The sequence below is a fragment of the Hoplias malabaricus genome, chromosome 2 (genome assembly GCF_029633855.1).
Source record: "Hoplias malabaricus isolate fHopMal1 chromosome 2, fHopMal1.hap1, whole genome shotgun sequence".
Lineage (NCBI taxonomy): Eukaryota > Metazoa > Chordata > Actinopteri > Characiformes > Erythrinidae > Hoplias > Hoplias malabaricus.
The window spans coordinates 10,655,737-10,668,415 of record NC_089801.1 but is presented as its reverse complement, the minus strand read 5'-3'; the positions used below and the strand labels follow the sequence as shown (position 1 = coordinate 10,668,415).

Here is a 12,679-nt window from a genome sequence, read left to right as displayed (position 1 = left end):
CATATGGGGTGTGTGTGGGGTATTTTTTGAGATGAAAAATGAACAGTCCACTTTTGTAGGTTACCTACATTTTAATTAGACAATTAGGAACAGTACAACATGAAGTTAAATAAAATAAATAAATAAATAAAAGCTGTGTTTCTTGCGGGTCACCCCCCCCCCATCCGGTGCATATTTCATGAATTTGGCCATAATCTGCATTATCTTGGTATTAGAGGTTTTAAATGTGTTGATGACAGCATCTAAGGAGGAAAAAGGAAAAAATGTAGACCCATTAAAGTCTAATTCTATGTACAGAATATTTTGGAAAATTACTGGCAAGGTTTTACGTAGAATCCCATTTAGATCAGTCACTATACTGTTAAGGAATGCAAAAACTCTTGATTGAGAAGCCACTACTGCACAACAAATATATCAGAATACACAACCAAGGAACCTGTCTTTGACTTCATGTATGAGTGATACAGCTGTAATATATTATTTTTCCTTACGGTATGAGGCATAAACAAATTAAGCCATAGAATGGAAAACTATTATATCCCATTCCCTTCGAATAGAATGGAAGTAGAGAGTTTAGATTATGTAGTTATTCATAGCCTTTAGAGCTAAATTTTACATTTTAGCCAAAAATGTTGTGTGTTCCAGATGTTTTGAGGTAAAAGGATCGGTTGTTTACACAGTGAGATTGTAACAAAAACAGAACATAGGCGAGCCCACCCACCCACACCCTTCACCCCGAGAGAATCCATTCGGTCCTTGTCCTGCGCAGGCCTCCCAACAACCGCTTCAGATTTCTGACTCTTAGCCCACAGCCCACGTTAATTCTCCGCCATCCAGTAGAGCAGCGTATTTTAAAGAAGGATTTTAATTAAGGTAAATGGCAGGTATGAATATTGCCACAGCGGCCTCACAGCTAATCCTCCTGTAATGAGTTTCATTAGGCACAGGTCACAGTGCTAGACCCAAAGGAACAGTGGGGACGACTTCAGTCAGAACGCGATCTGACAGAGGTCACACGATGCTATTTCATTCACTTACCTGGTTTTGGGTTTAATCACTGAGATCTCTTTATCAAGGCCTTTGTGTAGAATTTGTGTATGCAATAAAACCCAGGCTTGAGCCAAAGAAACTGAAAAGGAAATCAAATGGTATTTTATGTGGATGTTTTAAAAAGTTCCTTTAAATAAAAATAAATTATGGGTGTACAAATATATCTCTGATTAAGGGGCCAAATTAGAAAGATCTTCTCAAAAAAAAAACAAACAAAAAAGAGTTATTTTTATATGTAGATCAGTGAGGTGAACACAGTTGGAACAGCTGTATTTTTTATATATTTTTGTCAAACTAATTGTGTATCTGAACTGTTCCCTGAAATTGAAGCAGGGGGCACTGCTTTTGAGTTTCTAACAGTCGTGTTTCTGGCAGAAAGAGAAAGGTTTTGGGGCTAAATAAAGAATACTTAGACACTCCCTACTGAAAATAATTGGAACCTTTCATAATAATTAAAGAGTTTGGAACAGAGCATTACGCTTTCAAGAAGTGATTCAGAAGCAGACTCAGAACACACAGTTGCAGGGTTTATTAGAGAATTGTGACTATAAAGGTATGCAGGGTTTCTACTTTATTCTCTGAGCAAACCACACAACTAATTGATTCGGTCCGTTTTCTAGTATGTTCAACACTATAGCCAACCGGGCTGCAGTAGTTAGTGATGCAGTAGTAGAATTAAATAAATGGCAAAAACCTAATGCTTCTCATCACCATGTGGATTATATGGATTATCAAGGGTCAAAGTAAACATGTATTTCAACATAACTTATTCCTAGCACTACAAGTCATATTTATTTTCAAATCAAGAGTTTACGTTAGGAGCTCCAGCACCCCTCGACAGCTATAGGCCGACACTACCGCACCATATAGTATTTTCTTTCATATATCTGCGTAAATATGGCCAGTCAGTAGTTAACACTGGTATCTAATGAACACCACAGGAATTGTACTAAAGCCCAGAACGGTAAACAAATGTCACTCTCCTCCATCGTATTCTTGTTTATGTCTCAGTTTGGTTGGCATTTGCATATGAAACGCACTTTGTCCTTTGCAAGGGAAAAAAACCGAGGTGAAGCAGGTTAACCATTCCAACTTACAAACATTTACGGGGCACCAAGGTACCTCTGTAGATCTGGAGGTGGCTCAAATACATGTAGCCACTACGAATTGGAGTTGGGAAATAAGAAAAAAAAAAGTAAGGTGGGGCTTGTGAGGAAGGGAGTTTGGGAGGGAGTTTCAGACTTTTTTTTTTCCGCGCTGTCTCAGGAGTTAAAAGGAGTCCATGGCCTTGAACTCGCTGAGGGCTTGGACTGGAGAGATGTGTTTCTTCTGAGAGCCCCTCCGCACGCGAGTCTGGCATTCCTCTGGCTTCTCCCTCTTCACCAAAGGCTTCTTCTCCGGAGCCTTCATACGCCAGGAAACCACAGGCGAGTTGACAGCCGCTGTGCCGTACACTTTCTGGTACTTGGTGGAGGCCACGTACGAAGCCTTGACCGTTAGAACCACTGCATTCATTAGGTTCTTTGCTGCCTGGATGAGGGATGTAGCGCTGTCCAGCTGGAGAACAACGAAAAGAAAGATAAGTGCCATTTTAAGAAGCTTGATCCAGTCTTTGTGTTGTATATTTATGTGCAATGCATTTTTTTTGTGCCACTCCTTATGTAATATTTTTAACTTAAAATTACAGCTTCAAAATATTGCTCTATTGACCTGTAATAAGGAGAACAGAGCCTCTGCCATTGCTACACTGGGCTCAGCACTGCAGAAACTGCACTATGTACAATTTGGAAGAGGCTGGGAACTTAGGAACTTTTAATGGAAGCATATCAGTACCAAAATTAATGTGGTCATGCAACAACTGTTAGTAAGATGGCTTAATTGTAATGTTACACAGGAAACAGCATTTCTGTTTGTGATTTACATTATTAGCCCACTCTGCCTGTTTTGTAACATGGTAACCAAAGAGTTACGAGGTGTTAGCTTCTTTGTTTAATTTACTGTTCCACCTTAAAAAGTGTAGTAATTACAAAATGGCGTCTCCAAACACCCAAATGATTCAGGCACACTTTTCAAGCTGGAACAGGAACTTGAAAAGAAGCAGTCATGTTCAAATGTTCCCTTCCACCTTAAAATGTGCAATTGTAATATTTGAGAGTATTGAGGCACCAAAATTATACCAGAAACTATTTCATCATTTAAGGTGGAATGGAAAATTAGTTTTAATTAAGCAGACCTATGAACCAGAAAACTTGTCAAAACTGTTGATTAAACACTTTCTCATGGAGTCATTTATAAAAATATTAAGTATGACAAGTGGCTCTTTCTCTCCTTCACCTCCTCTGCTAATGTAAGTGTGACTGACTCTTGGTGGAACATTGTAAAAAATGAAAAATGCATTTTTCTAGGTTTGTATTTTCACAAGAATTCTGCCACAGAATGAGCACAGTGGGCTGTCAATGTGAATGAAAAGCAAAGGGGTTTCTCCTTTAACATTTGACTTTTAGCTTAAAAATTTAATTTCAAAACCAACTGTCACTGAGTGGAGATGCACATTAGGTGAACCACATTTTCATTACAATTGTCACATGAAAATGTGAACTAAAACTGAGAAATAAAGATATTCAAAGAACAAAATCCCAGTGTAAATGAAATATCAATAAAGGTGGAACTGCGTAAGTGAATAGAATTTTCGAGCTCGAATTTGAATGTATGGGAAATTTAAATTCAAACTTAATATTACATTGCCATTTTGCTACAGACATACTTCCATACTCACCCCAACCCCCCCCCCCCCCCCCCACAAAAAAAAAAAGCTGTAATTTGAACCTAGTGTTGCTTTAATTAGGGTGACCAGATCTGAGATGCAGAAAGAGGGGGGGGGGGCTCTCGCCCCTCGCTGCCGTTGTATTCTTAGCTGAACCTATGTGTGCTTTTAGGTGCTTTACACCTTTATTTCCTACACAAAACATGGGAATTTCTTTTTTAATTCATCCGAGAACTTACATTTATGTTTCGGCACAGCTGCTCGAGATGAGGGTAGGTACATGAGCTTTGCCTGAGGTAAACAAGGACTACTGACGTACAGACTGACCAATTAAATGTTTACAGAGAAGGTTATCGACCAATAACGGTAGCGCTAGTCAGACCGTCCAATCAGAAGATTTTAGGCTACTTCTCCACACCCCCTTCTCACTCAAGCGAACCAATCGGAGTAGGGGAGGGCGGGACTAGTTTGTGAACGAAGCGCTTTTCGAAGTTCTATGTAAACTCTAGAAAAACAAAATCCCGGACGTTTGTGAAATTCCGCCCGGACATTTATTTTAAGTCTAAAAAGAGGACATGTCCGGTCACCCTACTTTAATGTTTACATGACCAGTTTTACTTAATAGTGCATTTGAACCTAGAGATAGGAACACATGCTGCTTCAGGTGACTGTCTGAATGGTCTTATTTTGCTTACACATTACAGGCGGTGCATCTCCATGCAGTGTTTCAGGAATTTTAATTAAACACACTTTCTTAAAATATTACATCTGCAGCAGTCCCAGTTTACACAGACTTTTAAAAATGGACATAACTTTGACATCCTTGTCGTCTTCTTGTGGGTTATTTTTTATTAATGTCATCTGTCATTTTCCTACTCCTTCTTTTCTTAATAGTAAATACTAATTTTTGTGTTTAGTGTGTGTGTGCATTTTCTGTGGATGGTGCTTGTGTGTGTTGCATGTGTGAGACAGATGATCTATGTGTGGTTAATTGTATGAATCAGTTCAACCAACACAAACTACATATTCAGGTATAAGTCATAAATATATTAAGCATACAAATGTCTGTTAAAGACTTAAGTGTCATTTGTAGTTCAAGCATTCGCTCGCTTTTTTGTCATTTTAAAACTATGAAGCATTTCCTATAAAATGACAAAAGAGCAGGAGAATGTTTGAATAACACACGTTACATAGAAACTCTGACACACGGACTCCACTCGCCTATAACCTCCTTCAAACAGGAATGGATTCCATTCAGAATTGCACTCACCAACTGTTCCACCTTAAATGGCACTAGAATTATATTGAACCTTTCTGCACAGTATAAAATTAACACAGTAATCCTGTCTTTCATGTCTACCACAGACACACCACACAACACAACATTTACAACAAACATTATTCACATCCATCCATTATCTGTAAGTGATTATCCAGTTCAGGGTCACGGTGGGTCCAGAAACTACCTGGAATCACTGGGTGCAAGGCGAGAACACACCCTCACATATTCACCCACACACTCACACCTGTGGACTCTTTTCAGTCGCCAATCCACCTACCAACGTGTGTTTTTGGATCATGGGAAGAAACCCACACAGACACAGGGAGAACACACCAAACTTCTCACAGTATTCACATACAAATCAAATTCATTCTTGCCTTTCTACAACATTACATTATTATAATACGTCCGCTGTTATTGGCCATGAGGATTTGTTAAGAATAGTCTTATTTAAAATGGGCCTTTATTGTGTTTTGATACACTGAGCATTTATTTATGAGCATGCAGAGGTAACAAAATATATTAACACAAAATTTAAATTAGATTTTGCAGTGAGATTAATTATTCCTTACTCATTAAAACCAAAGACAAGCAGGTGCTGTTTACATTGTTGTGATTTATATTTCCAATATTATTATAATGGGCGGCACGGTGCCACAGCGGGTAGGTGTCGCAGTCACGCAGCTCCAGGGACCTGGAGGTTGTGGGTTCGATTCCTGCTCCAGGTGACTTGTGTGTGAGGAGTTTGGTGTGTTCTCCCCGTGTCCACGTGGGTTTCCTCCGGGTGCTCCGGTTCCCTCCCACAGTCCGACATGTGTTTTTTGGTAGGTGGATTGGTGACTCAAAAGTGTTGAGTGTGTGTTGCCCTGTGAAGGACTGGCGCCCCCTCCAGGGTGTATTCCTGCCTTGCGCCCAATGATTCCAGGTAGGCTCTGGACCCACCATGACCCTGAACTGGATAAGCGCTTACAGATAATGAATTAATGAATATTATTTTCATCTAATAGTTGTATTGTTTTGGTTTCTTCTGTATTGAACATGTGTTTATTACAGTTATTACCCCGGTCGCCATGCTCATGTTGCATTTTAATGTTCCAAACTAGAGCACTTGCTTCATCAGACAGTGTTGTTGTTTTTTTCTTTTAATAAAGGCGTTTTGCATGGCTTGATGCTATTTTGAGTTGTTTTGTAGCCAGTGACTCTCATGTTTTATAAATGTATAAATTATGCAGCACAGACTTCCATTAATCATACTAAAATGAATATGAAGAGTTTTTAGAAGAAGATTTTTACCAAATATCTCAAATATACACTGAGAACACCAGACTGAGCAGTTTGCCACTGTGTGTGTTTATAGTGAGTATCTGAGCATTGACACCACCTTCACGTTCCATGCCTGAGATTATGGATTGTGAGAGTACACCCTAGTGTGAGTACACCCTGAAAAGCAGTATATTATATAACAGAACATTTAATTAACACTATTTACACCTCTTAAATGTTTAAGCTTTACAGTGGTGCCAATTGTACTTGCCCTAGCTCCTGAAATCAGTTTTGTGCCTGGGATAAAATTAAGTCCTAATTGCTATGCTGAAGCTTGTGTTGCAGGAACTTACCCCTGAGACAATGAGCTCCCCTCCTAGGTTCTGGACTTCAGCCTTGACTTTGCTGCAGATGTTGAGCTGATGGCAGTAGAGGGCAATTCTCTGCAGGTAGGCCAGTAGGTCCTGCTTGCAGGCTGAGTCAGGACACTGGAGGCAAGAGAGGAAATTTGGTCTGGTTTTGTTTCAAACACAAATGAGCCTCTGTTTACATCTCCTTGCTACCCTTCATATTAAAAAAAACATGAAAAACATTTCCTGTAGGTGTGATATTACATGATCTGTACTAAATATATGTTATAGAATGACTTTATTGTAGGCCAAACAGGACACTGTAGGCTGCATGATGGACTCAAACAGGCTCTAAAATAAGGTGAACAATTAGTTAGAGTTAAACATGTTAGAAACGGAGTACAGTGTTTTTCAGATTACTCAGCACCACTGAATGCCCTTGTAATATGAGTGAGTTGTAAACCTAAAGGGCTCTATAGACTTAAAAGAAATTTAAACACATAGACTTTGGCTAAGGCTTTTGAATAAAGCTTATGATTAATACGTCTTATGATTAATATTTTGCCCTTCTGCTCTTGGTCCAAACTTGAGTTGCTGCCAGTGAAGGATAATGAATGAGTTCATTTTATGAACATGGGCCTGAGATAACCAGAGCAAAATATGAACACTCTACCCATAAACACAGCCACCTCATAAAACCTGCTCATATTTGTCAAGTGTCTGGGGCACTGAGCAGAGATCCTACATTTACCTTCAGTTAAATTTGTCTTAAGGATGACTTGATGATGTTTTCCCCTCATTTTGAGCAGTGTCCTGATCCACCATGACAGATAGAATATTGTTTTTGTAAATCACACACAGACTGAAGACAGGTTAACTAGATTACCAGTGATTTGAAGATTGTTGGTGTGTTAACACACACCATTGTCACTACTGGATTCAAAAACAGTCCATGGACCAATATATTCAGCCTGCACTGGTTCTATGTTGAGAAACAGGCCTTCGAATGCTTATCATTATTGTGCATGAACATAGATAAATGTTCATTATGAAGTGGGCAAATCATCACATAAGACTCTGCTTTAACCAGCGTAGGTGCACCCACGTCCACACGTTCCTTATTCTCCCCTATCGCTCAGCCTTTTCCCCAGTTTAATTCTCCCTGAGGCATATCACAGAAGAACATTCTATCTTTCTTTAAACCTGTTGGATTTTCTGAATTTGTTCAATTAGTTTGGCACGCAAGGGTCGACCGGGCTCCTCTGGGGGAGTCTGCTCCCAATACTAAACACCCACGTCCCGTGTTCACTGTGAATCCAAACCCTGGACTCTATCCTCTAGTATCCAGGCCCAGATGGCAGGGAGATGTAAATACTTTGCTAGTGAGAGAGAAAGGTTTGATAAGAGACACGCCAGCCACCTGTTCAGCTTAGGCTACAAATATGGCTGAAATCTGTCAGGAGAAGAAGGGGAGGTGTTTGGAGAGCGGATCCAGAGTCACAGTGTATTTGAAAGTTTAATAAAAGCCGAATCTCAGATGGTTATATCCCAAGGACTTGGGGATTAAAATTGTGCCTGTGTGAGAGAGTATATGAGTGGGAATAAAAAAAAGAAATAATAGAAAGTATAGATCTGAGGTCAGTTCTCAATATTTCACCATTGGCTTTAAGTCAGAGATATGTGCAGTGAGGTAATTCAGTGCCTTCAGTTTTAGTTCAACTTAGGTCTCATTGTTAAGTCAGCAAATACAAAATCAGACACCACCTCAGGACTCTGTGGAGAGCAGCATGAGGAGAGGCTAGAGGGGTGAAAAATAGACACAGGCTGTGTCCTATGCCTTTTGACACTCAGATTTCTACCCCATCAGCAGAGTGATCCAGTTCCTCTCCCTGCATGTTTTTTTTTCTTTATCTAAGGGAAAAGAAATACCATGCGAGATCAACAAACACAGCGTGCTGGCAGACTAGCAGTGACTCAGCCGTTTCAAAGCCCCTCATTCCACAGAAAGAAGAGGTGCGGCTTATTTGGAGCATCAACAATGCACTTTTTTTTTTTTGTACACTCCGAGGACCTGGAGTCATACATACACTGTCACTCGGGTCTGAAATTAATTTTAGAGTGGAGTGACACCTTCGTGTGCGCATGTTAAATGATCAGATTATAAAAATAAAAAATACAAATTATATATAGAACTTGCAAGAATATTCGTCAGCACATCTAGCTTTTCAAACTGCAGATGTTAGTTTTATATGTAATTATATAAAGAAACAAACACTGCTTTGAGCAGAAGCGTATGTCTGTGTATTACATATATGTATCTATACACGTCTTCTACCTACATGTTTTTTCAGGCATTAGCCCCTAACTTTCTGCTGTCTCCACAAAACAGTCCCTCTCTTAGCCTTTGTCGCCCAAAGAGCAGTGATTGATTGGATATTAAAAAGGTGCTGTCAGCACATTAGCAAGAAGGTGCTCATTTGATAATGAATTCAACACCTCAGAGGTTCTAATTTGGTTAAATGAGAGACTGAGTTTTGATCCTTCACCCCTCTGTCCCACATCCCACCCTCAAATCTTACGAGAGAGAGAGAGAGAGAGAGAGAGAGATGCAGGTATAGAAGAAAGAACGTAGTGTAAGGGCCAAATGTACTTTTACAAGCTTTTTCTAAAGCTAAAGCTGCACGTATTTACTGATGCTCTAGTTTAAAACCTTGAGCTGAATTTAATCATTTACTCCTATAACCTATAAATAAACGAACACCTGTTTGAGTTCATTCGGAAAAAACCTGGGATCTGCAGTAAAATTCTGTATGAAATTCAGAACTACAGAAGATTGACCTGTTTGGAGGAGATCATGGCTGTAGTTTTTTAACGTTTTGATTTCAAAGCTTCCAAATAGTTGGTATAATGTAACTGTGGGAAAACGAATCCGACTGTTGTGGTTAACTCTTACCTGATCAGCCACAGCACGTGCCAGTTTGTCCATTCTAGAGCCAGCTTCTGCAATCTTTTTAGCGGCATTGATCACATCGGAGGAGTTCTTTAAAGGCCCCTTTCCCCTGTGAACACACAAAGAAAAATATTACAGCTGAGTTTGGTGAATAACCTTGATTCTGATTCTGAATCAACACAGCAGACATTAAGTGTCCCTGTTTGTTGTGATGGAGGCTACACAGTCCCTCAAAAGCTAAATGCAAGCTTAAGAAAACAGACTGAAGCGGAGCTGAGGCAAAGCCCACGGTCTGTGAAAAGACTAATGCTAACGGCTCTGGAAATGGTGCCTGTATTCCATTGAGGAGCACAGGAGGAGGTAATAGTATATTGGGCTGCAATCACGTGTGACTGAGATACAGAATGTTACTGGACACACTGCCCAGCCAAAATTTCAGGACACTTAGTGTTTCAGATTATTCTTAACACGTTATTTCAACAGTAGCTTCATTTAAGGCCTTGCTCTTTTTCATTGACAACTGCCGTATTTAAAGACACATCTGATTTGGGAATAATGCCCTATGATGTGAACACACACCCGCTCTCAAACCTTTCAGGACTTTATACACGTTTCGAGCCAAAGTTTGAAAAGGAATCTATCACATCACTAGAAAGACATGAAGGACAATACTTTAATGAACATGAAATTGAAATGTTAGTCACAACACTGTAAAAGAAAGCAGTGCCCACAGAACTCCGGGGATGTGTTTGTGTGTGTGTACCTGGTGAAGTCTGTCATCTCCATCATGATCATGCACATCTGCTTGGCTAGCACAATAATGTCATTGCCATTGTCATCCCACTTGGCCACTTCTGCGTCCAGCTTACTCTTCTCCTGCCGGAAACTCTCCACCTGCTCCGCAATCTTTGCCTTCTCCTCCTGAGGGAGCTGAGCCATGATGGCCTGAGAGAGAGAGAGAAACAAAAACAAATGTGTAAGAAAAAAACAGAGGCTGGGTAAATGAAAAAAAGAGTTGCAGGGGTGAGTCAACTAATGTGGACATAATAGACCTTCACAAACTCAGCTTCACAACACAACCTCAGTCATTTGAGTGCTGTTCACTCACCACACACTCACCCGGTTCACAATGTCCAGCTCCTTTTTAATGTCACGGGAAGAAGCTCGCTGTGCAGGCAGATTACTTATAAGCACCTTAATTGTCTGCTCCTTGTAGTGTTCCTTAATGAACGGGATAATGTGTGTGTTTGTGATGTCTTTTAACGTTGTTTTCTTCAGAACTGCAAGGACTTCTCCACAAACGAAGCCGACTGCCTTTCCTTTCACTTCAAGGGTAGTCCGTTTTTTCTTTAATAGACATAACACTTCTTTTTGTCTTTCACTGGCTTTAAATTTACCAAGTGTAGTTGATGCCTGGGATGCATTTATTGGATGAAACTGCAATCACAGTTCTAGCAGCTGACTGGATCATTTGAAAAGTGCGTAAACAAATTGTTTTAATGTTGGCACATATAATGTATAAATATTTGGAACCAGTTTATGGATCCCCACTCCTGTATAAAGTGATGTTCATGGAAAAAATAACCAAACATTATGTGAACTGCATGCCTACAACCACCTTGTGAAATCCTGAGTATTAAATCAGAGCGCTCATAAACTGATCTAATTACTTTACAAACAGATGTGGTTCTAGACGAATCGTAAACAACGCATGCTTCATCAGGGCTACATCAGAGCAGTAGAGAACACGCGAACCTCAGACACTACATTGTGGATAATGCACTGTACTGAGGGGTAAGAAAAAATGTCAAATGTTTGAAATTTCACACTAATTTGCTGTCATTTAATATCACTGTCTGGTTCTTTAATCCTCGAAAAGCTTCACTGTTCTCTCCCTTGTGTTCCACTGGGCAAAAAAAGAATGAATTTTTTTATTCATCCTTTTAAAATGTCACTGAATAAAGTTTTTAAACTTAACACTTAATCACACAGAGAGACCTTCTGGAACCTTGTGACATTCCAGACTCATAAAGAGCAAATCCATTCTCGTTTCTTTTCCCCCCTCCCTTTCTCTGGAAGGGAATAAATTCTCACTCCGTAGCAATTCAGAGAAGGTCCGAAATGGCATTAATCTCTTTTGCAAGGTCATAGACACAGATGGGGCCCCAATATTATTTGTGAGATAAATGTATAATTACCTCACTTCTTACACCAGTCAATGAATTATGCATTTGTTCAGAGCTCTGTCAAAAAGGTGAGAGAGGCAGCGGGGCAGGAGAGGGGCTGCTAGTCAAGTAATACTCACTGCTCTTATATACTGCTCCAGAGGTTAAAGAGGAAAAATATTCAGGGAAAAATGTCTGGTGTACTTTACTGTGACTTTGCTAAACTTTTTCATTTCAAATTATACAGCACAGTTACATAATGTGTTACACTGATTTACATTCTGTAATGAAAATATAATACAATAATACATAAGGTGCCACAATTATTTTGGGACCTCCAAATAACACCTGGGGCGGCACGGTGGTGCAGCAGGTAGTGTCGCAGTTACACAGCCCCAGGGACCTGGAGGATGTGGGTTTGATTCCCACTCTGGGTGACTGTCTGTGAGAAGTGTGGTGTGTTCTCCCTGTGTCTGTGTGGGTTTCCTCCGGGTGACTGTCTGTGAGGAGTGTGGTGTGTTCTCCCTGTGTCTGCGTGGGTTTCCTCCGGGTGACTGTCTGTGAGGAGTGTGGTGTGTTCTCCCTGTGTCTGTGTGGGTTTTCTCCGGGTGACTGTCTGTGAGAAGTGTGGTGTGTTCTCCCTGTGTCTGTGTGGGTTTCCTCCGGGTGACTGTCTGTGAGAAGTGTGGTGTGTTCTCCCTGTGTCTGTGTGGGTTTCCTCCGGGTGACTGTCTGTGAGGAGTGTGGTGTGTTCTCCCCGTGTCTGCGTGGGTTTCCTCCGGGTGACTGTCTGTGAGGAGTGTGGTGTGTTCTCCCCGTGTCTGTGTGGGTTTCCTCCGGGTGACTGTCTGTGAG

At 40.4% G+C, this 12,679-nt stretch overlaps 1 protein-coding gene across 10 annotated transcripts in view; it reads right to left on the bottom strand.

The window, feature by feature from the left end:
* Window positions 1-1,439: 1,439 nt before the first annotated feature.
* The window catches only part of ctnna2 (catenin (cadherin-associated protein), alpha 2), a 564,720-nt gene continuing 553,480 nt past the window's right edge, over window positions 1,440-12,679 (bottom strand). For 9 of the 10 annotated variants that reach the window (XM_066656026.1, XM_066655991.1, XM_066655999.1 and 6 more), the window contains 4 exons: window positions 10,423-10,604; window positions 9,663-9,768; window positions 6,713-6,847; window positions 1,440-2,607 (listed from right to left, as the gene is read on the bottom strand). In XM_066656026.1, the coding sequence (XP_066512123.1) occupies window positions 2,320-2,607; window positions 6,713-6,847; window positions 9,663-9,768; window positions 10,423-10,604 (711 nt within the window). In that variant the 3' untranslated portion in view covers window positions 1,440-2,319. The remainder of the gene's footprint in view (window positions 2,608-6,712; window positions 6,848-9,662; window positions 9,769-10,422; window positions 10,605-12,679) is intronic. The other variant, XM_066656072.1, reaches the window with a different exon arrangement.